Source organism: Melopsittacus undulatus, chromosome 11, assembly GCF_012275295.1.
Source record: "Melopsittacus undulatus isolate bMelUnd1 chromosome 11, bMelUnd1.mat.Z, whole genome shotgun sequence".
Taxonomy (NCBI): Eukaryota; Metazoa; Chordata; class Aves; order Psittaciformes; family Psittaculidae; genus Melopsittacus; species Melopsittacus undulatus.
In genome coordinates this window covers 9,610,761-9,636,725 of record NC_047537.1, presented here as the reverse complement: position 1 = coordinate 9,636,725, position 25,965 = coordinate 9,610,761, and the positions used below count along the sequence as shown (strand labels likewise).

Sequence of the window (25,965 nt, the reverse complement as noted above, 5' to 3'; positions counted from 1 at the left end):
ACCAGGAGCTGTAGTTTGGGAAAGGTTTTGCATATGAATAGAAAGCTTTTCCGGCATTCTCCAGTCCTCCTGTCCTTTCTGCACATCTGGTACAGCTTTTACCTTTAGACTTGTAGCTTTTTTTCCTGACCGAAGTCTCAGGCTGTCCTTTCTTCTGTATCTGCTCCTCACCTCTCACCTGACCAGTACTGTCACTCACATTATTCTTGGTTGGTTTCCATCTGGCTCTTCCAGTTTTTCTTTCAGTCTAGCAGATCTTTCAGCCTCTCCTTCCTTCCAATCAGGTAGAGTTTCACATTAAAGGAAGCCAGTATGACCAGCTCACATATCTGTATAGGGGTTGTTTACTGAGGGTAAAATGAATCCTCCTGCCATAGTGGGCAGCTTGGCTCTGCCGATGCCGGTGGGTGTTTCATGTGGCAAGGTCCAACCATTCCATGTGTGTCTCGGGCCCGATATTTGGTACACTGGATGTGATGAACAGCCCTTTCATAGAATCCCAACCTGGTTTGTGTTGGAAGGGACCTTAAAGCTTATCCAGCTCCAGCCCCTGCCATGAGCAGGGAGACCTTCCACTGGAGCAGCTTGCTCCAAGCCCCTATGTCCAACCTGGCCTTGAGCACTTCATACTTGAACACTTTCCTGCAGAGAGGTGACACATTTCAAAGCCCTTATGGCTGTTTGGTATTTGAAATGCATCTCCCCACTGTCTCTGGCTGTCTAGCAAGTCATGAAGATGACTCTGCCAAGAAGCATCTCCTGTCTTGCCCCTCTGTATGCAGCACTGCAGACATGAAGCCCTGCAGAGCTTGCTGAACAAAGAGGCAGGGAGCCAAAAAGTAGCTGCTGGTGGGACCCTGCCAGGGTGCAGGTGGGACAGGAGAGACTGGGCTGCTTCAAAGGGCAGAGCAACAGCCCGAGGCAGGCGACAACTGCAGCAGAGCAGGGGAAGGGAGAACGTAGGATCTTGGAGGCTGGGCCCGCTCCGATGTGGAAAGCCAGCAACCAGGTTAACAAGGTACAAGTGGGTGGCAGAATTCCTTCTCTTGGGCACAACAGGTCCACCCAAATCAGGAAAAGCATGGACCTGACTGTGGGACTGGGCTGGGTATCACCTAGCTGAGTGTGATGGTCACTGTGCTGAAAGGCTGAGAGGGGAGCAGTGCCCAGGGCCTCTATAGGCTGACTGAATCACTGTACTTATAGCTGCTGATGAGGATAGATGGATTGGATCTATTGCTATTAGATGCTGTAGAGATAGCTTAGCTGCTGATGAAGATAGGTTGGATCAATTATAATTGGATGCTGTAGTGATAGCTTAGCTATTGATGAGAATAGATTGGATCTGTAATCATTAGATGCATTCCATCACTAATTCAGATAACATGTTACTGCTTCTCTCACTGCCACCAGAGCGTGAGGAGGAGGAGACAGACTTTCTTTTCCTGACTTTTATCAGAGAAATACCAACTGTGAACACTTTATTAGATTTGTTGTGAGAAATGCTTGGTTGTGTGGAGCATTTGGGCAACCCACAGTGGGAAACATCCCAGAATAACAGTGTGTGAGGAATGCTGAAAGTCAGATGGTCCAAACCCTGGCTGTGTATCATGCAGCTTTATTGGTATTACCTTCATTTTGCTAATGAGGGAATTAAAATTATCTTAGATGGAAAATCCATCCGTTTATATTTTCAGTTATATTAAACATACTAAAAAATGAGGTCTCTTTAATGTTGTGACACACTTACATCAATGCCAGCATGCCACAGTGCCAGTGTGTGAAATGCCAGGCCAAGCAGGTTTTAAGATGGGAGATTCAGAGATTATACAGCTGAATTTTCCATGTCTCTCTGCAGAAGGTTGGTGCTTTGCATGAATTCTTTGAAAATCTTGAGTTTAACACTTGATATTAAAAACTCTACAGGATGTTAAATTCCAAGAGCCCTGAATTTCAGGGACAGCTTGTCTGTTCTTGCTGTGGCAGCTCAAGAGCTTGGCTTAGCCTGGCAGGCAAGGGATTTAGTGTCTGAAACGAGACAGTTGAGTTTCACTGACACAGCAAAAACTAAACCAACAGGTCACTGTAACACAGCAAATGCAAGAAACTGTTGAGTGTGGGCAACAATACTGATTGTTCTTTGTTTCCTTTTACTGCAGCTACTCCAACCTGCTGTACATGGCCACCCAGATCGCCTCTGGAATGAAGTATTTGGCATCTCTGAATTTTGTGCACAGAGACCTGGCAACTCGCAACTGCCTGGTGGGGAACAACTACACCATCAAGATTGCAGACTTTGGCATGAGCAGGAATCTCTACAGTGGGGATTACTACCGGATCCAGGGAAGAGCTGTACTGCCCATCCGTTGGATGGCCTGGGAAAGCATCCTCCTGGTAGGGGCTGCACAAAACCATTCTCCCTTCCTCTGATTTCCACCCTTGAAACAGCAACACATGTATGTCTGAAGGTCCTTGTAACATCAAAATGTGTGCTATAAATGGTCCTAGGTGAGAAGTCAGTTAGGTTGCTTTGGATGTAACTCATGCTGGGAAAGGAGTGTTACCTTGCAAATACAGCACAGATCATACTGTGAGTTGTAAGGGACCCTTAAAGGTCAGCTAGTCCAAATCCCTGCATCTTCAATTAGATCTGATTGCTGAAATCCCCATCCAACGTGACCTTGAATGTTGCCAGGGATGGGGCATCTGGTATCTCTCTGGGCAACCTGTGCCAGTGTTTCACCACTTGCAAGCCCACACTGCTGGGTCATGTCCAGCTTTTTATCCACAAGCACCCACAAGTCCCTCTCAATTCCTTCATCCCCAGCCTGGACTGATACCAGGGGTTGCCCCAAGCCAGCTGTAGGACCTTGACCTTCAACCTTGATGAAGTTTGCACAGGCCCATTTCTTGAGCTTACCCAGGTCCCTCTGGATGGCATCAGCCCTCATCTGGGGTCTAATTTCTGTTCTGTGCCTGGCATTCAGGATTCCTGCTGCAGTTGTAAGGAAGTTGCCTTTCTGTGCTTCTTTCCCCAGCTGGGAAGCTGAAAGGGGCATGGACAAAACTTCATGAGTTTCAAGTGCCAAGTCAGGTTTTGAGGTTGGGATTTTGTTTCCTGTTCAAGGGTTCTGCTGTCTTCCCCTCTGGAGAACATTCAACAGCCCAAACACATCCAGTGTGGAGGCAGGTCCTCAATACCCAGCCCAATATTTGTCAGACTAGTTGGTGAGATCACCTGGTTCTGTTTTCCTACCACACACTCCGAGTACACAGAGCAACTGCAATTACCTGTTCTATAATGGCTGATAGGCCCAAGCTTTTCTAAATTCACCCTATTTTTCTGGTTATAGCTGCATCTAAACCAAAAGTCACTCATAGTGCCTGTGTGAGCATCTTCCAAACACAGATACACTGCAAGGGTTGCCAGATAAACTTGGGCAATCTGGGTCTTGGATGTTTCCTGCCCAAACAGCCCCCAACTGGTTTCTGTTATTTTTTGAGCAATCTTTATCTTCTTTTCACTTCTTCAGAAACCTTGTTCCAAACACAGCCAGTTTGGGCACCTTTATCCAAGGCAGAAAACAGGGACCCAAGCAGACTGTCACTGACTTCTTATGTGCAGAGATTAAAGTTATCTTGGCCTTTCTGTAACAGTCTGGAGTCTGCTTTGGCTCTGCTTTCCCCCTGAGGGCTTTGCTTCCTGTTCAAAGCTTCCCTGGGCTGCCCTGCTGTGTTCTGGGTGGAGGAAAGCCACAGTCTGTTCTGCTGCTGCAGATGCTTTCTCAGGAGGAAAAGTTGTTTGTGGCTTTCTAAGACTTGCTTCCTGATTCAAGAGGTTTGCCCCAGTGACAACTGCACCTTCTCAGAGCTGTCCTGTGGGTCCCACAGACATGCTGCTGCTGTCCCACACAGCAGACATGTCATACCTCAGTGCCTTTGTGCACTGCTAGGGGCAGGTCACCTACTCTGCTGTCTCTTCTTCAGAGCATCTTCCCAGGTATGAATTCTGCATCCTTGTGTCTAGCTGCAGAGGGTGTAGACTGGAATGGGTTCTGCTGAATGCGCTCTGTGAGCAGCCTGGGCTGACAACACTCTTTCATTCACAGGGCAAGTTCACCACAGCCAGTGATGTCTGGGCCTTTGGGGTCACCCTCTGGGAGATGTTCATACTGTGTAAGGAGCAACCTTACAGCCTCCTCTCGGATGAGCAAGTCATCGAGAACACAGGAGAGTTCTTCCGGAGCCAGGGCAGGCAGGTAAGACAGTGAACATGACCTCTTCTTCCTTCACTTGACCTGGTCACATCCTGATGGATCTCCCAGGGCCTTTCAGCTGGCCTTACATCATCAGCAGGACTCTGCTTCTACTACTCACCTTAGTGTGTCCCACCTCTCTTCCCCTTTACCTTTGCTCATTGCACCAGCTTTCCTATCCTGGAGTCCCACTGGAACAAGCTCTTGGTCCTGTCCAGTGTTTCTGCCTTATTATAAACCACTTCTGTCTCAGTCTGTTCTGTCCTTCTTGGCTTTTCTGGGCTCTGCTACACAATCCTTGTGCTTTTTTCCTTTCACATCTCTCTCCTGCTAGCTTGCTCTGTGGAAGACCAGGAAGCACTTACTGAGGTGGGGAAGGAAGAGTTGTTAGTTCCCAGGGATTAGATACTCTTGGGAATATCTCCACATATGACAAGAAGCCTTTGGCCATCTCTGCCTGAGGGCATGTCTGTATCATTCTGTCCTCTCTGACCAGCTCTCAGGCAGGACTGTGTGCTCCACTGCCTTCAATAGACACCAGCAATGATGCAGGACAGCCCCGCAGTACTGAGGATCACTGCACCCAAAAATGTGGTTCAAAGCAGTTTACTGTTCTCCCCAAATTCACCTTTAGCACCAATCAAATTAAAGGATTAAGGGGAATGAAATAATGGGAGGTTTTATTCACTGTCTCCTGAATGCTAACGATTTAGTGAAGAGCCTAAAAGATGTGTATTGAAATGAGAGGGAAAGAACAGTTCTGCCAGGCTGTGCTTTAGATGAGCTCTAAAAGGTGTTTTTTCTCTCTGCTAACAAGCTGTCACGATGCTTAGAAAGCCTCATGGGGTGTCTACGGTGAGTGGAAGTATTTGGATATTATTGTGGTAAATTTGGGTTTGGTTTGTGTGTTGCTGTCACTTGGAAGACAAATCTCTCTGAAACATTCGTGTTTTCTGGGGGACAAAATACTGTTTTGTGACCAGCTCATCAAGCCTGTTGGCAACGTGTCTGCAGTGCCATTTGAGATGGCATCAAAGCTCCATCTGGACTCCACTGCCAGATTCATGCTTAGTGGATTTCAAGCGTTGCATGATGGCTGTGTCTTGTGAACCTGGAGTGAAACTGTCCTCTTGGTGTTCATTTAGTAAAGGTTCAGGTCTTATATGAAAACCCACTGAAACAGCTGTACCTTTCTTCCTTTCAGATCTATCTCTCCCAGACTCCTCTGTGCCCTAACCCTGTGTTTGACCTGATGTTGAAATGTTGGAGCAGGGATATAAAAGATCGTCCCACTTTTGACATGATTCACCACTTCCTGCTAGAACAAATGGAATCAAACATTTGACTCCAGGAAAAAGAGACAAACTGTTGAGAACAGAGTGACTTTGGTGCCTCTCTGCCTGTACCTCACAGAAGATGGTCAGGCCACCTTGCTCTCCTCCCTTGACTGAACCGTATTTAAGTTGAGACGTCCATGGCAGCTGCTCATTCTATTGGCCATGGTCTGACACACAAGACCAGAGGATCTCATTTGGTTGAAAAATCATCTCCTCTTCTGAATCATTTCCTGGGAATACTGTGAGAGGGGTTTTCTTGGATACCCACACACCTTTGGGCAACATAGATGAGTAAAACCTTGAGGGACTTGGAGCTTTCTCCTGGGTGGAACAGAAGCTGCCAGTCAGTGAGAGCACTGCCACTCACAAACAGTTGTATTTCTACAAGTAAAGACTTCAGTCTTCTAAAACTATTCCATTAAATCAAATGGAAGTCTTGTGCACATTAGCAAGTGTTTCTGTACGCTCTTGCTACAGACAATATGTATAGTGAGAGACTAGAAATGTTTAGAGCTAGGAAATGCTTTTATGGACTTGAGAACTGACGGAGCATTTAGCAACCCTTTGGAAGTAACGCTGCCAGGGTGTACAGAGGATGCTGATCCCAGAGTCCAAGCTGATGTTCTTTTTTCCTGTGGTTGTTAAGCACTGCTTTTGTTCTATATGTGCGTTTTCCCCACACTGGATTTTGTTTGTTTTCTAGAGAAATAACTTTGAAAATGAATGTTAAAGGTTGTAGGAAGATCATGGCGGTGGAAGATCTTCTTCTGACCTACAGATTAAGGCTAGGCTAGGGAGTTTGTATTGAAACGTAGCTGATACTGTACTACTGTCACTATGTAGATTCATTAGCCTAATGAACTTGTAGCCACAATGGACTGATGTGCAATTAATCCTGTATAAGTACCCATTAATATGAGATCTCTAAGTCAATGCTGTTACCTGTGCAGAGGGAACTGGGATCTGGTGAAACCCAATGGCTGAGTGCAGAACCTGCCGTGTCCCTTGTCATAGCTCCTGCGAGAGGAGGAGCAGAGTACGGGTGGTCCCTCAGCACACACGTGCGCACATGCCCTGACACGTATGTTGAGTGTTCGTGGTTCCTCTTCAGGTCTGTGGCAGGGTTTGTGCTGTTGGCCAGGCAGATGCACTTGGGCCCAGGCTCCTTCATGCTGTGATCAAATCTGGCATCGGGAGGTGGGACTGACACATCCCCTTAGTTTGGGTGTATGTTCTGCTTTGGGTGCTCCCTGCACAACACGAGACCATTGAACTTGGGGTTGTTTTTTGTTTGTCCTGTCACAAACAGCTCATTCTCTGGAGGGTTTTAGAGGGCTCTGAAATCCATTTGGAGTGAGGGAATTCAGCTCTACAATAAATCCATTGAGGATTTACCCGGTGCCTGGGGAATACTCTGCTATTCCCTCTCTAATCCTATAGCAACATACTTAGGACCAAACCAAGTATTTCATAAGCTGGGAGAAGATGAAAGCTCAGCACTTGGTGCCTTTTAAGCAGCATCCAGCATAGCATGTATTTCCAGTAAGGATAATAAGATAGTTTCTATCTTAGCCACAATGGCTGTGCTGAGAGCTCTGCTGACAGGGGGAATGTCCAAACACTCAGAAGCTGAGGAGGAATGTTCTGTTGAAAGGAGTAACCTGCTGCTGCATTGCAGGTGGCAGACTGGAGTATGGCTGTGGCTGCTCCCTGGATAGGGCAAGTTCCATCCTGAAGATCCCCAGTCATGGCTCACTTGGCAGGACCCAGGTTGTCCCATTGCAGACCCAGTGTGGGGTTCCCCAGCACCTCCATGTGAGCTGGTCCTCTGAGCAAAGGGTCCAAGTCACCCCATCTCCAAGGTGGGTCTCACCCCCAAAGAGGTGTTTTCCCCTCTTTGACTGCAAGGGCTGTGAGGAGCTGCTGTTACCTGTGCAGGGTCTGCTTGGAGCTGGGCAATGGGAGTCAAAGCCAGTGTGGTCCCTGCTGCAGCCTGTGGGGCACTGGGTGGGTGCTGGCAAACCACACACTGTGTATTTGGAGTGTTTCTGTCCTGTTCCAGACAATGTACCCAGCAACACCCAGCCGTGTGTGTGATCTCCTGTACTTTGGAGTCACCTGGATGGGCTCTGTACTTGTTCCATCAGGATGTGCTGTTCCTCTCTTGACATGTGGACATACAAAGTTTCTCTCGTATCAATAAATTCTGATAACCTTGACAAAAGTGATTTCTGCTTTATTCTTTTAGCCAGGTGCCTGCACTGAGCACAGATACCTTGCTCTGGTTGTTCAGTAGATAACTGGTACGTGTGGGACCCCAAGTTTGAAGGAGCAATGTTGGTCATTTAAAGGAGTGAGCTTTGAAGGGAGCTTCTGGAAGTGCTGGGATGATGCTGACCTGAACCCACTTGGGCCAGTGGGGCTTGGACCAGCCTGGGATCGCTGTTTGGTGTCGTTAATACAGGGCTGTATTTCAGTAAGCAGTTTCTTCATGTTAAAATCAGAAGATATGGGCTGAGAGGAACCTCCCTAGGTCTCTTACTGAATTGCCCACCAAAAGCTGAGCTGACCACAAAGCTCCATTGGGCTGCTCTTGGCCTTGCCCATCTGGGCTTTGAAGGTCTCTGAGGATGGAGATACCACCCCTGCCCCAGGGCTGTGCTGTTCCCATGGAAGAGAATTTCCTCCTTGTGTCCACTGGGCCTGCTCCTCGGTCCATCTTGTATCTGTCCTCTCCTCTGTCTTTCACTGCACACCTCTGAGAAGAGCCATCACCCCCTCACAGACCAGGCAATGCAGACCTGGGGCTGTCCCTTGGTGTTGCTCAGGAGCTGGGCAAACTCAGTACGTTTATAAAGGCTGGAAACTCCAGATCCCTCACTAGGCACCAAGGGCAAGAGTCAAAGCAGCAATTTTACCTCCTCAGATAAGCTTTTGGGTGGAGGAGCAGGCACCTGAGCAGATGAGAACTCTGGTTTCTGGTTAGTGCTTTGAAACCCTAGAATGGTTCTGCCAGCGCTGTGGCTGAGCCCCCCAGGCCCATTGAGGGACCTTGGTGGTGAAGCAGCCTCACTGCTGGTACTGGAGTTGGTGAAATGATGCTGGTGCTCAGGGCGCTGCGGGCTGTGATGTGCTGGCCATGGAGGCTGCTCAGTGCAGGAGACCCCATGTTCTGTGCCTGCCTTCAGCTGGAGGGAGGAGGTGAACCCCACCACAGCCAGGACAAAGTCACCTGTATGGTGATGGGAATGGGAACAATCCTTGTGTGAAGCAAAGGGCTGCATCCTCACACAGGCAGACCAGGAGGCACAGAGGGAGGGGAGGGCTGAGCCTTCCCCTGTAGTGTGGGGAATCCCTGAGCCTCTTCTGCACTAGTGACTGGGGCTGCTGGTGAGGAACATCTGGAACAGCTGTCCCAGGGGTGCGAGCCTTGGGGGGACCTGACTGGAACATCTCCCTGCTCATCCAGGGCTCCCAGACTGGGGGGGAAACAAACACGTCCAGGCAAGGCTGAGGACCTGGGAGCGTCATCAGGCCCAACACAGCACAGCCCCTGGTGCATCACAGAGGTTTCCCGGGCAACTGCATCGTGCTGCATCTCCTTCCTCCCACCAGCCAGAGCTGCTGCATTGCCATGGCAGCCTCGAAGGAAAAGAGCATTTTCCCTTCCCATCCCTACCATATCCCTGGGTAAGTTCATCCAAAATGCCTGTTCAATGCAAACAGCTCCTGTTGGGATCAGTAGTTCTGAGCTGTGGTAAGTTGCTTGTTTGGTTTTGTTTAAAAGACATGACTAAAAACTCACGCTCCAAAGGAGGCAGGGCTCCAGCATGGGGAGCACCACTTTACAAAAGGGTACAGCAAAACATTGCCATAGCGCATCGAGGGTAAGGCCAAAATTGTTCTTTCCCTCCCCACCCCTTTCTTAACTTGTTTTAAGCAGCAAATGGCACCAGGGCAGCTGTGCAGGGTTGGCTCCAAACTGCCACAGCTCCTGCATCAAGGATGTTTGAAGGCCTCCATTGGATAGGTACTTGCAGAGGCATGAAACTGGTCAGAGCCCAGCCCTGCTGCTGGATCAAGCCCTTTGAAGAGTCGGGGGCTGTGGATGCTGTGGGCTGGTTCCTGTGTAGTTAGGGGGTTTTCCAAAGCTTTTTGTGATGCTCTACTCTGAAGGCTTGGAAAGAAGCAGCCAGACTGTCATGGTAAGAGGTGAGGAGCTGGTGGTTAAAAGGTAAGACATGAATGGCACAAGTCAGCGCATTGGCTTTGTGGGGACAGAGGGACATGGTGCATGCAGCCTTCTGGTGCCTGTGCTGGGAGATGTGGCACATGGAAACCACTGCAGTGGCTGAGGGCTCGTAGCCCATAGGATGGCCGAGCCCCATAGGCAGCCCCAGAGCACAAGTATCTGCTGGTGCCAAACCACTGGGATTAGCCCAGCCCGAGGCTGGCTCCAAAGGGGTCAGGATGATGTCTGGGGCAGAGGGGCTTCAACAGGCTGGGTTTGTCCACACGGCTGCAGATGCAGCACAGGCAGACCCTGAGCCGCAGACAGTGTGGAGCCTGTTCCCTCCCTTAGCAATGCTCCTGGTGCTCAGGTCGGTGCTTCCCATCACGGCAACGTGCAGGATTTCTCCATGGCTGCTCTCTGCATCTCCCAGGCTTACACAAGCTCCGGGGCTGGGTGCATTGGGCACTGTTTGTGTCTGTGGTGTGTGCTGCCTGTGTGCTGCCACCCTGGCAGAGCCGTGCTGGGGAGGGATGAGGAGCAGCAAGGAGGGAGCTGGGGCTGGGTTTGCACCTCCAAAAGCCTCAGCCCTTCCCCCTGCTCGCCCCTGCCTGCAGCCAGATCACAGAAGCAGCTTCAGTCCCTGCTGCAGACACAGGAGCTGGGGCTGCTTTGCATCTGCTTTGGGTGCTGAGCACAGGGAGGAGCTGCCTGAAGGAAACCAGTGGAGCCAGCGGACCCTGCACCCCGCTGCCACTTGTGTTGGGCAATGGTCACAGATGGGGCTTTGGAAAGGCTACCACAGCGCTGAGGAGTGTTGGAAGCCAAAGCCAAGGAGCTGGGCCGGTTTGGGAAGGACGCGGTGCACAGGAAGGGGCAAACCCATGGACAGTTCCATGGAGATGGGCAGGGTGTGGGGCCAAGGCTCTTCCCGGTGCCCAGGAGCAGGTTTCGGTGCTGCTGGTTGGGAGTGGTGATGGCAGAGATAGGGCTGAGCAAGGGGCAAGTGGGAGGCCCTGGAGAGGCCAATGAGGGGTGGGAGCAGCAGCTGCAGGGACAAGGGGGTCCCTCTGGGTTCTTCAGCCAAACACAAGACAGGAGGAGGCCGAGCAGCCCTGCTGGGACCCATCCCTTCCCCAGCACCAGGGCTTTGGGTGCAGCCCTCACCATTCACTCCATGGCACATCCCTTCTGCACAGCCCAGCCTGACCCAGCAGAGCTCCTCCTGTTGCCTCGCTTCTCATTGCCATGAGTTGAGGCCTCTCACAGCTCTCCGGCCACCCTGGCATTACCTGGGCTGAGCCATCTGTGCCCTTGCTCAGCTTTATCCTCCCGGTGTAGCTTTCCCATGCTGCAAGACCCATTGAAAATCAATGGGGATGAGCCAGCGAGGTGCTGCTGAGATCCTGCATGCAAAGTGGCACCTCTTGCCAAGTGGAAATGCATGGCTCTGCTTGCTCTTGGGGAAAGCATTTGGAAGGGAAAGTACTTACTCATCATCTTATGATTCTTGTGCATCATCTGGCTTTATTCCTGGATAGGCAGTGGGCTCATTGAGTGTTTCTGTCTGTACATTGCAACCAGGAGCTCTGCCTTGCTTCTTCAGAGGTGGAATAACATCCCTGTGAGGAGATGTGGTCCTGGGAACAGCTGAAGCTCCCGATCTGTGCTGATGGACTCGGGAATGGAGCCAGGGCTCCAGCTCCCTGAGCCACCCAACTGCCCATGCCAGGCGCTGGGGGGCGGAGGAGCAGCGCATCCTGCAGGAGTTGGGTTGGAGTGTCAGTATTGAACCAGGGACACTGGGAATTCCCAGTAACAGAGAGGGAGAGGAGCATCTGAACCAGAGCCGCGTTTAACTGGGAATGGAACTTTAACTGGGGCAGCCCACGTCAGGGCCAGGTTGGACACAGGGGCTTGGAGCAGCTGCTCCAGTGGAAGGGGTCCCTGCCCGTGGCAGGGGTTGGAGCTGGAGGAGCTTTAAGGTCCCTGCCACCACAAACCAGGGATTCTATGAAGTTTTCTCCTCTGCAGGTGCTGCTTTGGTCACTCTCTGTCTTCCCCCATGAACCAAAGCACTGAGCCTGTGCCTACAGTGCCTGTAAATTCATCAGCTGGTTTGCATGCTGACATGTGAAAACACACACGTGCAAACACACACGTGCAAATACACACACACAGGCACACACGTGTGCAAGCACACACATGTGTAAGCACACACCCCCCTGCCTGGCTTCATGCAGAAGCACACACCCCTGCTCCATGCTCCCCCTGTGCTGCTCCAGTTCTCATTCCTGCTCGCAGCCCCATCCCTGTCCATCACCCCCTGGGCTCACGCTCTCCATCCCCTGCATGCTCCCGGCTGCAGCCTTCCCAGGGCACCAAAGCTCTAAGCAGAAACCGCACCAGTGGGCACCTCCCAGCCCCAGCTCAGTGACCGCTCTTTGGTTCCTCCTCAGCTACAAGGGCTTCATCCCTCAGTACAGCTTCCAGTATGGAGAGACCTTCGGCAGGACCACGCACCGGCTGCTGACCGACCCCACCATTGCTCGCAGCCCCCGCACTCTGCTGGCACCTCTGCAGAAGCTCGGGTTCAGTGAGGAGAAGCATGGAGCCCAGGGCCACCTCCCCGGGCACCCAGGTGAGCACAGCCGGGCCCTCCACTGCATGGGCTCTGCTCCTTGGCAGGCTCCTGGGTGTTCTCCATGGAGCGATCACAGCTCCGGTGTAGCAGCATCGGTGCGAAGGGGAGCCGAGCATGGGGCTCCTCACATTGGTGTTTGGTGGAGTAGGGAGGGGAAATTGAAGTTCCTGTGCTGTTAGATGGAGGCAGAGGATGGTTTGCTGTATTATGAAATCCTTCCATGTTCCTGTTGTGGTTTAACCCCAGCCAGCACTAAACCCCAACTGCCACTTGGTCACTCACCCACTGCAGCAGGATAGGGGAGAATCGGGAGAAAAGTGAGGAAACTAATGGATTGAGATAAAAATTTCATTTGTATTTTGAATAAAATAATAGTTTAATAATTGGAATAGAAAAATAGCAATGAATTGTAATGAAAAGGAAAACACCAAAAAGAAACAAACCCCAGGCAAGACAAGTGATGCCAATGGAAACCATTGCTCACCATCCCCGTGTGATGCCCAGCCAGCCCCCAAGCAGCAGCCCCTCCGATGCCCCCCCAGTTTCACTGCTGAGCACAGTGTTACATGGGCTGGGATACCCCTTGGGTCAGTCGGGGTCACTGCCTGGCTGCGTTCCCCCATTCCTTGTGCCCCCCCCTCCCCCCCAAGCTGCTTGCAGGAGGAGCAGGAAAGGTCCTGGCTGTGTGAGCACTGCCCAGCAGTGACCAGAGCATCCCTGTGTGAGCAGCGCTGCAGCACAAACCCAGGCTGTGCGGACAGTGAACTTCCCCAGTCAGTCCAGCACAATTCCAAGGGCTCAGATCCATCCTCTGGGAACCCTCAGCTCTGCTGCTCCCAGCCCTTTCCCTGCTGACCCTCCTGGTGCAGGGCTTGTTCTCCTCAGAGCTCTCAGATTCACTTTGCATCCCAATGCTCCTGCCTCAGACCAGTGGATGGGCTTATGTGTCCTTTCCCACTGTCCCTCTCCCTCTTTCCCTGCTCACAAGCCCCGTCTCCTCCATCAGACACTGAGATATGCTTCTCTAGATTCCCAACACTGGGAATTTGCAGGAATTTCCTGCCAAGTCCTAGCTCTTTCGGCCAAAATGCCTGGTCCCTGTGGAGCAGACCCAAAATAGGCTGCAGCATCCATCCCTTGGAGACACGTGTGCTATGTACCACACCATGCGGACACCCTGTTTGGTGGGAGTGAGTCCTCTCCAGGCTGAGGGTAACATTCCCAGCAGGATCTGGGATGGCCACACCAAAGTGATGGTTTCCCATTTCCTGCTGGAATTTGTGCCGTGTAGCTTGGAATCTTCCAGCCTTTATGTCCATCCCAGCCCTGCTTCCTGGGAGCCAGGTCTCCACCACAGATGGTGTTTAAGGGCTTCATACCTGGACATTTATATTTGCATGTCCTTGGATTAAGCTGCAGTTCGGATGGACCCAACTAACCAGTCAACCCACTTGCCCGCCCTCATTATCCTGTCCTCATTCTATGCTCTCCATCCTCACCAACCCTTACATCATCTGCCAGTGCTGGAGCTGGGAAGCACTGGGTGCTGCTGGTGACTTCATCCCCAGCTCCTGCTGTCAGTGAGGGATTCCTTAAACCCTTCCCTGCAGCCTCGCCTGGGGTCCTCCGGGGCATTTTCCAGGATGGGGTTGGAGAGCTCAAGGCAGTGCTGGATCCTTGGGTCTGTGTTTGGGGTGCACAGGGAGAAAAGGGGCACACTGGGGGTTATTTTGCCCTTTGTAGCTCAGCTGATGGTATCGCAGAGCTTAGGTGTCATTGAGACTAAATTCTAAGCTATTGAACCTCTTCCTATACAGGGTGGGTACCTGGGTAGGCTGATGGCACCCACAGGATGCATTCACAGCCTGTAGGATACTGCTGAGCTCCAGGCTCCTTTCCTTCACTACATGGGGCTGAGGCCCAGGGTGATGGGAATCTCTCATTCAGCCCTTTCCCTTTCCTCGGTGTCATTCCACAGGGTGCTTTCCCTATGAGACAGCTGGGGCTACAGCGACCTTCCCTGACCCACTGAAGCCGGAGCTGACAGAGGAAGAACTGACCATGATGCACATGGACCCTAAGCCCTGGCACCACCCCGGTGCATACATCCCAAGGACACAAGTGGTTCGGGAATACCCCCCCAGTGTTCCACACTATCCCGTGTTCGAAGGGCAAGAGTGGCTGACAAGAAGGTGCGGATCTGGTCAGCTCGGCGGTGCCTGGGCAGGAATCGCACCAGTAAGTGGTCTGGGGTGGGACAGACACAGGGTAGAAGATGCTGCTGTGAAGGGATGGGGACTGGTGGGCATGGAAGGGATCTCCCTAGAACAGGAGTGTGAAAAGGGACCCTGATGTGCTCATCATCAGGGCTGTAGGGACAGGCCAAGGGGAATGGCTTGAACCTGCCCGAGGGGAGACTGAGATGAGCTCTTATGCAGAAGCTCTTCCCTGTGAGGGTGCTGAGGTGCTGGCACAGGGTGCCCAGAGAAGCTGTGGCTGCCCCATCCCTGGCAGTGTTCAAGGCCAGGTTGGACACAGGGGCTTGGAGCAGCTGCTCCAGTGGAAGTGGTCCCTGCCCGTGGCAGGGGTTGGAGCTGGAGGAGCCTTAAGGTCCCTTCTAACATAAACCAGGCTGGGATCCTGTGATGTGGGTGTGGATGACAAGGGCAGAAAGCTTCGAGTGTCACACAGAGAAATATCAAATGCAGAAACATTTCCAGCAGTAACAAGTCCATCCCATACCCAAGAAACTGTGGCACTTGTTCATTACTTTCCTAATTAAAAAGCCTGAACTTCTTACTTGGTGAAGTTTTAGCTTCAAATCGGATCTTGCGCTGTGTTTCCTTCGGGTGAACGGGCAGCCCTGACACCCTCTTCCTCCTGTTCCCTTTGGCTACGTGCTGGGTTTCTGATTCCTTCCCTGCTCCCACCTGAGTTTCCCGCCACGGTTATCCCTTGTTTACGCACAGGCACTGGGTTTGCCTCTGGAGCTAGTGCTGTTTCACACAGCAAAGCCAGGATCACTTGGGACCAATGTGTTTGAGCCCTTCATTTCTTCATCCTGCTCCAGCCAGCCAGGGCTCTGCACGCTCCCTGAGGGCAGAGTGGGGATCTGATGAATCAATCCCATCAACAGCTTGCTTGGACAGAAGTCCCAGGAAAGGGCATTCCTGCTCCTTGCTCTGAGAAGCAGATTTAGAGAGGAGCTCAGTGCCCAGAGCTTCCCTTGTTCTCCCTGGGGAGAGCCCCTGTGTACAGCGGGCACATACAATGGGACTTCACCAGAAACCTTTGGGTGGCTCCTAATGTAAAGCTGGGAAGAAAAACCTGGAGCACCTCCTGTATGGAGCCAGGCTGAGGAAGCTGGGGCTGTTCAGCCTGGAGAAGAGAAGGCTGTGTGGAGACCTCATAGCAGCTTCCAGTGTCTGAAGGGGGCTGCAAGGATGATGGAGAGGGGCTCTTCATCAGAGACTGCAGTGATAGGACAAGGGGTAGCAGGTTGAAACTTAAACAGCAGAGGTTTAGACTGGATATAAGGAAGAAATTCTTTACTTCACAGTAAAGTAAAGTGGGTGGTGAGGGTGGTGAGGTACTGGAATGGGTTGCCCAGGGAGGTTGTGAATGCTCCACCCCCGGCAGTGTTCAAGGCCAGGTTGGATGAAGCCTTGGGTGATATGGTTTAGTGTGAGGTGTCCCTGCCCATGGCAGGGGGGTTGGAACTGGATGATCTTAATGTCCTTTCCAACCCGGACTATTCTATGATCCTATGAAGAACATGAAACCGCAGCTGCCATTCACAGGCTCTGTTGCTGATTTAAGCACCGGAGCCGCAGGAAGGAGCAGTTTTTACAGTGTTGGTTTTGTTTCTGCCCTTGCTCTGAACCTGTAATGCAGGGGCAGGTGACATTGCCCCCGCTGACCCAGGAGCCCGTGAGCACCAACGGGGCCGAGGAGGAGGAGGTTTGGTTGCCAGAAACAGATCTACCAAACGTGATCCTGCAGAAAGTCATCACAGGTAAAAGGGAGGGAGGCCACATGCAGCAGGAGTCCCCCTTGGAAAGAGCCGCATCACGGTCCTTCCCCATGGGAAACCTCAGGGATCCTGGCTGGTCATTCCAGTTCAGTTAACGCTTTGGGATGGAAAATGCCACTGCTGCTCTCCATGCAAGGGTGTTCCTTTGGGATGCTATCAGCCCTTGTGCTCTCCATGGGCAGGAGAACTCATCATCAGGGATGCAGGAGCCACCCGAGATCCCCACAGCCCCAGGGCCATGCTAGAAAATGCTCCAGAAACGTGGAACTGGGCCATGGGCTCTGCATCACCTCCTGCTGCCCTTGGGGTGGTTCTTTCTCTCCCAGCAACAAGAGCCCTTCCTCAATCATGAAGCCAACAGGCAGTGATGCATCGCACCACCAGCACTGTATAAAGCTGCTGGGCAAGGAGGTCTGTTCTGTAGCTTCACCACTTGCTCTGGAAGAGCCAGAGCATGGTGGAGGGCGATGCATGGGGATCTTCACTCTGCAGTGGACCACAGCAAAGAGGGGCTCTGTATCAGAGTATTGCAGCCAAAATGAAAGAGCGTCAATGCTTCAGGATGCAGAAGACAATTTTCTCTCTCTTCAAAGCATTCCTTTGGCAAGAGGGAGTTCTGCCTGTGTTTTAGATGTACCTCGCTATGCTTTATGTAGGTTTAGACTTTATATCATTTCTGTCTCGTACTTGGTGGAAATCTGTTGGATGGGCAGAGCACGTGAGGAAGAAAGGTTGGATACCATGTTCTTAGCTCCTGAATGTGTATTAAACTGGGAGAGAACATTGGGAGCTGTTGGTGCACAGGAAAGGCTTTAAGAAATGCAATGTTTCTTCCATACCTGATGGAGATCAACCCAGATCAGTTCAGTCCATTGAGTTTTCCTTGGGCATTGTAAGAAAGACTCTTTCAGAACAGATACTTCATGTGGAAGAGTTAATTGTACACTTTAAATGAGTGCATTTTTCCTTCCCATGCTCCGCTGTGGTTTCATATTTATCCCAGCCTCTTCCACTCCCAGGCTGGTTGATCTCTATAGGATATGTATGTTCTCAAGCAGACAATGCTCTCTGTTGTCTTCATCCACAGGGTACGCTGGATTCATCCCCCGCCTCACCTGGTGTCATGGTGTGAACTACATCCGGAGCGTGAAGGAAGCAATGAAGGAATTTGACCAACACCAGGTACATTACAGGCACAAACCTTATTTCAGCCATGTAACTGAGGCAGCTGCAACACCAGAAGTGGTTTCACTTGCAGCAGTAGGCTTAGGACTGGGGTTATAAGTTACAAGCAGAATAAAATGCTATTAGGTAACATGGTGAAAAAATCATGAGCAATTAAAGTCTGTAACTTGTTTCCTTGGGACATTAAGGGAGAAGAAACGAGTTCATAAAAGGATTAAGCAAATCTAGAGAGGGCTGGGTCAAGGGTGGCTGTTAAAAATGCGGCTCTGAGTGCAGAAACATGGGATGCAGCTATCTGTGCTTCCCTTGTGCAATCCGTCTTCTCCATTGGGCTGGCAGTGCTGGATGGCTTCCTGGCCTGCTTGGGTGGTTATTCCTCTCTTTTAACTGGTTGTAAAGCTTTTCCCTTTCCTAACAGGATTTGTCTTGAAGGGATTTAGATCTCCTTTTGGGAAGGATGCAGAAATATCCCTTCTGAAACACTGTTTGTCCCCTTGCTGTCAGATTCCCCATATAGTTCCCTCCTACATGGGAAAATGAGGCCCCTCCCTCAGTAGTTAACAGCTTGCATTCCAAGTGATGCATTTCCTCCTGCTACCAGGATACAGTGAGATGCAGCAGCATCCCTGGTCCAGCACTGGTGAGGGCTGGTCAGCTCAGTGACACAGGTTACAACATTCCCAATCCTTCCTGGTCACTGGGATTTGCTGCAGTGCCTTCATCACAGAGTGTACGGGTCTGATGTAGGAAAAAATTCCAAGACTGAGGATTCCCAGCTCAGAGAAACTCAGCTGGGAAGAAATGACTCAGCAGGGAGAGCAGCAGGTCTGGCTGCTCATGGCAGCATCTTGCTTCTCAGGCTGAAATGTATTTTTCTGTGCTGGCTTCCTTATACTTCTGCCATTAATAGGAACTGAGATGAAGCAGCAAGGAAAACCAACCCCAAACCATGGCATTATCAAAACTGAATGTGCTGTTTGCAAAGCCTTTCTGCCCCTGATTCCTTAAGTAACATTCTGAGTGTAGTAAATCAGCAAGGGAGGTGTTTCTGTTGCAGGATTCAGCAGAATCCAGGCTTGCAGAGCTCAGCTGCTGCACATCAGGCACTGAAGGAATACAAGTACACTAAAAAAAACCAAATCACCCCACATTTCTATATAAGATGGCTTCAAGCCATTAATCTGCTGCCCTAAATCTCTGTTGCCCTAGGTTACATAGTGGGATGTGCTATGGATCACTGCTTACTGCCTGCATCAGGCAAAACAGTGCAGCCCTCACGCTTCAGTGCAGAGCTTGAGGGATGCAGCAGTGGCTCCATCACCACCACAGGATGGATCAGCGGCCCCATGGGCTGCTCGGCTCCATCAGCCCCATCCCTTCTCCACCAGGGAGGGCAGCGCAGCAACACCCACCCTCCAGCCCCTCGTCTGGGGCTGACCTTATGGGGTCAGACAGTTCCAGGGGATGCTTCACACTCTCCCTGCAGTTAACGCTCCCTAAGCTGACTGCCACCAGTGGGACTCATGGAGAAACAAAACCAGTTGAAGGGGTAAAACCAACCCCAGATGTGCACAGTCACAGCACAGGAACAGATGAGGCTTGTGCCCAAGGCCAGCAGACACTGCTGGCTCCCAGTATATCAGACATAGGAGCACAAGGTGTTTGGGACTTGTGGGTGATGCCCAGAGGTGATGAGGTGAATGCAGTGTAGCTCCTAATTAGAAGAAAACTGAACTGGAAAGAGAATTGCTGTACGTGGCATCAGTATTGAATGCAGAGTCAAAGCACATGACTTGGTAAAAATGGTGTGTTTTAAAATTAACCATACCCTGGTGTTGGTTTTTTCCTCCTCAGTTTAAGCTCAGAAACCCATGTTACAGCTTTGGCAAGAGATATCCCCAGAATTACTGGCCTACCAATAGAATTTACACCAGTGCTGGACTGATACCTTTCTACATGGGCTTTGTACCAGGTAATGTTATCAGCTGAGTGAAAGGAAAGTCACTGATACTAATTGCTGTCATTAAGTAGCACTGTTATTAGCTGTAGTGCTGGAGAAGTGAACGATTACTCAACTGTTCCACATGGGTAGTAGGTTATTTCCTGGTCTGTGCTGAGGTGCTGGAGCGGTGCCATCCCTTTCCTGCAGGAGAGCCCGTCAGCCTGGCTGCCAGCCTGGGCTTGTGCAGAATGTTCCTCTGGTTTCCAGCCACCAACCCCCTGCTAAAGCAGCAGAGGCTCAGTAACACCCTGCCCGTCACCAGGGTGTGTTACAGAGTCTGCATCAGGAAAGTGATTCATAGGATACTGGTTTGGGCTGAAGGGACCTTAAAGCTCCTCCAGCTCCAACCCCTGTCACGGGCAGGGACACCTTCCACTGGAGCAGCTGCTCCAAGCCCCTGTGTCCAACCTGGCCTTGAGCACTGCCAGGGATGGGGCAGCCACAGCTTCTCTGGGCACCCTGTGCCAGCGCCTCAGCACCCTCCCAGGGAAGAGCTTCTGCCTAAGAGCTCAGCTCAGTCTCCCCTCTCTTGGGCAGGTTCAAGCCATTCCCCTTGGCCTGTCCCTACAGGCCCTTGTCCCAAGCCCCTCTCCAGGTTTCCTGCAGCCCCTTTAGGCACTGGAGCTGCTCTCAGGTCTCCCCTTCAGGAGCCTTCTCATGTCCAGGCTGCCCCAACCCAGCTCTCTCAGCCTGGCTCCAGAGCAGAGCTGCTCCAGCCCTCGCAGCATCTCCATGGCCTCCTCTGGACTCTCTCCAGCAGCTCCATGTCTAAGCTTAAAGTCTGATAAAAAGCAAGATGCAAATTATTCAAACGGGATGAGAATGCACAAAATAATAGCAATGAAATGGTATAAACCATAGAGACAGGCAGTGGCTACCCTGCACTGTCTGCCTGATCCTCAGTGGCGCTGCCTAAACAGAGAGGGCTGAAATGATTTTTGGGTGTGTGAAGGGGAAGCTCTGCCCATGCACCTGAAAGCATTAAGGTATCAAGCTAAAATGTCAACAAATCAGCAACTGTCTTCTTGTTTTTGCCCAGAGCTCATTAATGTGGGCTGGGAAATCAGGGAGACAAGAGAGAAAGAACCAACCTCATAGCTTGTATTTAATGCAGTGCAGAGGAGGAAAATGCTAGAAGCACAGAACTTGGTAGAAATGAAAGCAGAGTGGGGAAGCACATGTCCTGTGCATGGCAGCTCTGGGGTGTCTCAGCATAGCCCAGACTGTTCCAGGGGCTGTTTCCTCTGCGTAGGGTTGCTTGGGGAGGGCTCTGGTCACACACACAAAGCTGGGCCCTGCAAGGGTAAAGCCCAAAGGAAAAAACCCACCCTACCGTCTTTACTTGGTGCTTTAACCATCTGTTGCCACCTTTACACCTACAGCAGCTCCTTCCCAGGTAGGTTTGAAGCCAGCCACCCATTCCTGCAGACAGGCTGTTTCCAGTCGGTACCATTTGGACTCTGAGTAGCTCAGACACTGGAAGGAGAAGTTGTTTTCAAGGCACAAAAACTTTGCACAAAACAATTCAGAACTGAAGAGCAGTGAGCAGGGTTTCTTCGGCAGGAAAGCAGCCTGCTCCCCTGCCCAGCTCTCCAACAGTCGTTTGGTCACTTCAGCTCACACCATGGCTACCACAGTAGGAATGTGGTGTTAACACAGGGGTGCCATGAAACACCACCCCGATGTGCTAGCAGGTGTTAAGCCCACCTCAGCAGAAGAGCCTGCAGTAACACTCGGGGGGGGTTAAACCCTCCACATAGGATTTGAAAACGTGGCTGTGCACACAGGAGCTCAGCTCCTCCTCAGCACTGTGGCATGGCACTGCTGTCCGCAGCGCTGCTGGCACAGGTCACGGTTACCTGCCTGCTTTGCACTGCTGAGCCCATCAGCCTGGCTCATCTTCTGCTGGAAGCCTGCCTGCCTTGGGAAGGTGTTGTCAGGCAGACAGAACCTGTATCTACTACAGAGCTGCTCAGCTCCTGCTGAGTCTGTAACAGGAGTCCACACACAGGTGCCTAAATTTAGATGCAGCTTGGAGCTGAATTCCATCCTCTCAGGAGGCCTTATTCTCACCACCAGCACACTCTGATTGCAAAGCAACGCCAGTTCACCACATCTAGGGACACCCACACCAGGCTGGGAGGCAGGAGAACCCCAGCTGCCTCAGGCAGGGCTCATCCCAAGTCCTTTGCTTCTCTTTTCCAGAGCTCCGGGACACCTACGCACTGACTTACGGAAACAGCACCCGAAAAGCTTACCAAAAGGAACAAGAGAGACAAGCTCGTGCACTGTGAAAAATGCTTTAATGGTGCCTGTACAGCAGTTGAAGTGACTTTTGAGACATAAAGAGGAACACAACACAGAGAGAGGTTTGATGAGAGTTCATACAGCTTTAAACAAAATTTACAGGTATTCATCTGCATAGCTGTTACTCAGCCTCTTCCTCAGCCTCCTCCTCAAACTCCCCCTCCTCCTCAGCTGTAGCATCCTGGTACTGCTGATACTCAGACACCAGGTCATTCATGTTGCTCTCAGCCTCTGTGAATTCCATCTCGTCCATGCCCTCGCCAGTGTACCAGTGCAAGAACGCCTTTCGGCGGAACATGGCCGTGAACTGCTCAGAAATGCGTTTGAACAGCTCCTGGATGGCTGTGCTGTTCCCAATGAAGGTGGCAGACATTTTCAGGCCACGAGGTGGAATGTCACAGACTGCTGTTTTAACGTTATTAGGGATCCATTCCACAAAATAGCTGCTATTTTTGTTCTGAACATTTAGCATTTGCTCATCCACCTCTTTCATGGACATACGGCCTCTAAACACAGCAGCCACGGTCAGGTAGCGGCCGTGCCGTGGGTCACAAGCAGCCATCATGTTCTTTGCATCGAACATCTGCTGTGTTAGCTCTGGCACCGTCAAAGCCCGGTACTGTTGGCTCCCACGGCTGGTGAGAGGAGCAAAGCCAGGCATGAAGAAGTGCAAACGGGGGAAGGGAACCATGTTGACTGCCAGCTTCCGCAGGTCAGCATTGAGCTGGCCCGGGAACCGCAGGCAGGTGGTAACACCGCTCATGGTGGCTGACACTAAATGGTTCAGATCACCGTAGGTTGGAGTGGTTAACTTCAGTGTTCTGAAGCATATGTCATAGAGAGCTTCGTTATCAATACAGTATGTCTCATCTGTGTTCTCCACAAGCTGGTGAACCGAGAGTGTGGCATTGTAGGGCTCTACTACAGTATCTGACACTTTAGGGGATGGAACAACACTGAAAGTATTCATAATTCGGTCTGGGTACTCTTCACGGATTTTGCTGATGAGAAGGGTACCCATACCTGAGCCCGTACCACCACCGAGGGAGTGAGTAAGCTGAAAGCCCTGGAGACAATCACAGCTTTCTGCCTCCTTCCTTACAACATCTAACACAGAATCAACTAATTCAGCACCTTCCGTATAATGGCCCTTTGCCCAGTTGTTTCCTGCGCCGCTCTGACCTGGAAGAAAGCCATTTTCGTATTAGATTACGGTCACTGCTTCCTGCTTATTGCTTGCAAGCAAGGGTGCATCAGGCTACATAGAACCCCACCCCCAGCAGAGCTTCCTTTTCGCCAGCACTGAGCTGTGGTTTCACACAAGCACCTCTGAAATGGCTCGGCGGATACACAGAAAACATTCATTACTAATGACACAGCAGCCGTTTGATTGCTCCTGTTAATGTGGAGGAGGCAACGAGACTCGGAAGAGCAACGACCCCTTGCGCCTCCTCAGACCTGCTCCCCCGCAGCTGCCACCCCGCACCGCCCGCAACTCGCCGGTATTTCACACCCGTCACGCAGCGCCAGGATTAACCCCCTCCTCGGGGCCGCGCTCGCCTCAGGAGCATGTGCAGCGGCAAAGCCCGCAGTGCAGCGTCCCTGCCCTGCCCACCCCACCCCGAGCCGGTTACACGACAGGTCCCTCCCCCGCTCCCGGCGCACTCACCGAACACGAAGTTGTCTGGCCTGAATATCTGGCCGAAGGGCCCGGAGCGCACAGAGTCCATGGTGCCGGGCTCCAGGTCCACCAGCACGGCGCGGGGCACGTATTTGCCACCTGCAAAACGAGGAGAAGCCGTGACTGCGGCGCCGGGGGCTGCCTGGGAAGGGGCGAGAGGCGCGACAGGCCCTACCTGTGGCCTCGTTGTAATAGACGTTAATGCGCTCCAGCTGCAGGTCGCTGTCTCCATGGTAGGTACCGGTTGGATCGATGCCATGCTCGTCGCTGATCACCTCCCAGAACTGCCAGGGAAAACCGCGTCAGGGGCGGCCGGGCCGGGGGCGCCCCGCACCGCCCATCCTTCCCCCCCTCCTGTCGCCGCCCCCTGCCCACCGCCCGGACCTTGGCTCCGATCTGGTTCCCGCACTGCCCGGCCTGCAGGTGCACGATCTCCCTCATGATGGCGGCGGCACCGGACACTTCCACCTAAAAACACCCTTCTCCCAACCGACTGGCTGCGTGAGGTAAACCGCCAACCCTTATATAGCAGCGGAATGCGCGCGCAGCCTTCCTCTCCCCGCCCAGACGGACACCTGCAGCAGCTATTGGCTACTTATAACGAGGCTCTGCGAAAGAGGAGATCTTATTGGTCTAAAAGACTGTCATTCAAGCCATAGGTTCCTATTAGCTCCGCCCAGCTGTCTATTGATTTTACTGTTAGGCAACCGGGGCTCGCGAGTGCCCGCCCTCCTCGCTGAAGACGCTCTCGATTGGTTTAATTGAATGATTGATGTCGAACGTGATTGGCTGCCGGCCCCCGGGATGAGCTAGCGTCAGCCGATTGGCTGAGCATGAAGTGTCCTAGTAACCGTCGCAATGACTCCGCAGCGGGCGCTGGGCGGTGGCTCGCGCAGCCGCCCATTCCCGAAGCTGGGTGCGCACTTTGCGCAGCGTAGGCAGCGGCTCCTCCTTACTGCGGGAGAGGGCGGTTTCCAGGGAAACCTCAACCCGCCGTTCCCCCACGGGTCCTTGGGCACCCAGCTGCCTTCCTCCTCCGCCGCTCCTCCGGGTACAGCCCCCGTCTCCCAACCCATCCCCGCCGAACCTCCGTTATCCCCGAGGCGCTGCAACGGCGCCGGGTGAGACGGGGCGGAGTGCGCCCATTTGCGCATGCGCGGGCTGCGGCGCCTTTCTAGCACTTTCTGGCGCGCAGCCGCCTGAGGCGGCGGGGGCCGGCGGCTGTTGTTATAGCAACCGCGCCGCTCGGCGGGCTGAGGCGGCCATGGAGCCTGCGCCCGGCTGCCGGTGAGCAGAGCGGTGCCGGTGATCCCTCATTCCTGAGGGTGTGCTCGCATGGCAGCCGGGCATCCCAGTCTGCATAAACACCACCCTCGCCTTCTCTCGGTCTCATTCTGCCGCGCTGTTTACCTTCTGTCATCCACCTTCGTTAGCACATTCTTGCATGGGCAGTTCCTCTGTTGGACGCAGCTTCTGCTGAGCATACTTTGGTGGTTATTTTAGCAGAGCCATTTATTTATGATTATACGTGCTCGTTAGGATGACAGTGATGTCTACAAGTCCTAGCGCCTCTTGTTCCATAATGCACCTGAAACTTGAAAGTGGCCTCTAATTGAGTTCTTCAAGCCTGGCTGGGCTCAGACAGTTGCCTTGATGTGGGAGTGGACTGAGGCATGAGCAGCCATGACCTCAATTCTCTCTACACAGAGCACATGGGGCTGACACTCTCATTCCTATGAGACACAGGTACCTTAAGGCTTGTGCACACCATGGCCTGTGCTTGGAGAACAGTGTGCAACTGCTTCTGTGAGGGAGCCAGCTGGGGAGGTGGGCAGGAGAACAGCCCTGTGAAGGCTCTTGCTGGAGATCAGATAGCTGGCTTAGTACGAAGGTTATGGTGATTGATACTTCTGGCATGTAAATAACATCTTCCCGCAGAGATGCTGGAAGGAGCTCAGGAGCACTTGGAGCAGCCCCCGAGACCCTGGGAGGAGCCCCAGAGCATCAGGAGTGACCTGAGAGGACCCTGGGCAGACACGTACATGGCTCATACCCCACGTTCAAAGCCAGAATGCAGGAGGTTTATGCAGTTCGGTTTGAGATAGCTGAGTAATGCACAGGCTTTAGGGTCCAGATTTATCCCACCTAATTATAGACATTGATTTCAAAAGCTAACTCAGGGCTGTGCTCATACCAGAGTCAGTGGGAAGGGATGGCTCTGCCCATTCCAGCTCTGCATAGCACTCTAACAACACCTTTCTGCTCTTTGTAAAGGTGCTTAAAGTGACC

General features: G+C 52.1%; 3 protein-coding genes across 6 annotated transcripts in view; 2 read left to right on the top strand and 1 right to left on the bottom strand.

Moving 5' to 3' along the window:
* LOC101874899 (discoidin domain-containing receptor 2-like) overlaps positions 1 to 7,810 on the top strand; it is a 46,106-nt gene extending 38,296 nt beyond the window's left edge. For 2 of the 4 annotated variants that reach the window (XM_031054466.2, XM_005140662.3), the window contains exons 14-16: positions 2,160 to 2,394; positions 4,110 to 4,259; positions 5,461 to 7,810. In XM_031054466.2, coding sequence (XP_030910326.1) covers positions 2,160 to 2,394; positions 4,110 to 4,259; positions 5,461 to 5,601 — 526 coding nt within the window. In that variant the 3' untranslated portion in view covers positions 5,602 to 7,810. The remainder of the gene's footprint in view (positions 1 to 2,159; positions 2,395 to 4,109; positions 4,260 to 5,460) is intronic. The other 2 variants (XM_031054465.2, XM_034067410.1) reach the window with 1 other exon arrangement.
* Positions 7,811 to 9,227: 1,417 nt separating this feature from the next.
* On the top strand, positions 9,228 to 22,052 carry CIMIP2A (ciliary microtubule inner protein 2A). The gene is made up of 7 exons (XM_034067747.1): positions 9,228 to 9,283; positions 12,284 to 12,465; positions 14,447 to 14,706; positions 16,363 to 16,483; positions 17,589 to 17,683; positions 19,541 to 19,658; positions 21,894 to 22,052. Exons 1-7 carry the CDS (start codon positions 9,228 to 9,230, stop codon positions 21,980 to 21,982), a joined length of 921 nt encoding a protein of 306 aa, XP_033923638.1. The 3' UTR covers positions 21,983 to 22,052.
* On the bottom strand, positions 21,973 to 24,414 carry TUBB4B (tubulin beta 4B class IVb). The gene is made up of 4 exons (XM_005140659.4): positions 24,061 to 24,414; positions 23,852 to 23,960; positions 23,665 to 23,775; positions 21,973 to 23,177 (listed from the first exon to the last, which is right to left on the bottom strand). The coding sequence occupies exons 1-4, from the start codon at positions 24,115 to 24,117 to the stop codon at positions 22,117 to 22,119; spliced, it is 1,338 nt and encodes a 445-aa protein (XP_005140716.1). The 5' UTR covers positions 24,118 to 24,414; the 3' UTR covers positions 21,973 to 22,116.
* Between the last annotated feature and the right edge of the window lie 1,551 nt (positions 24,415 to 25,965).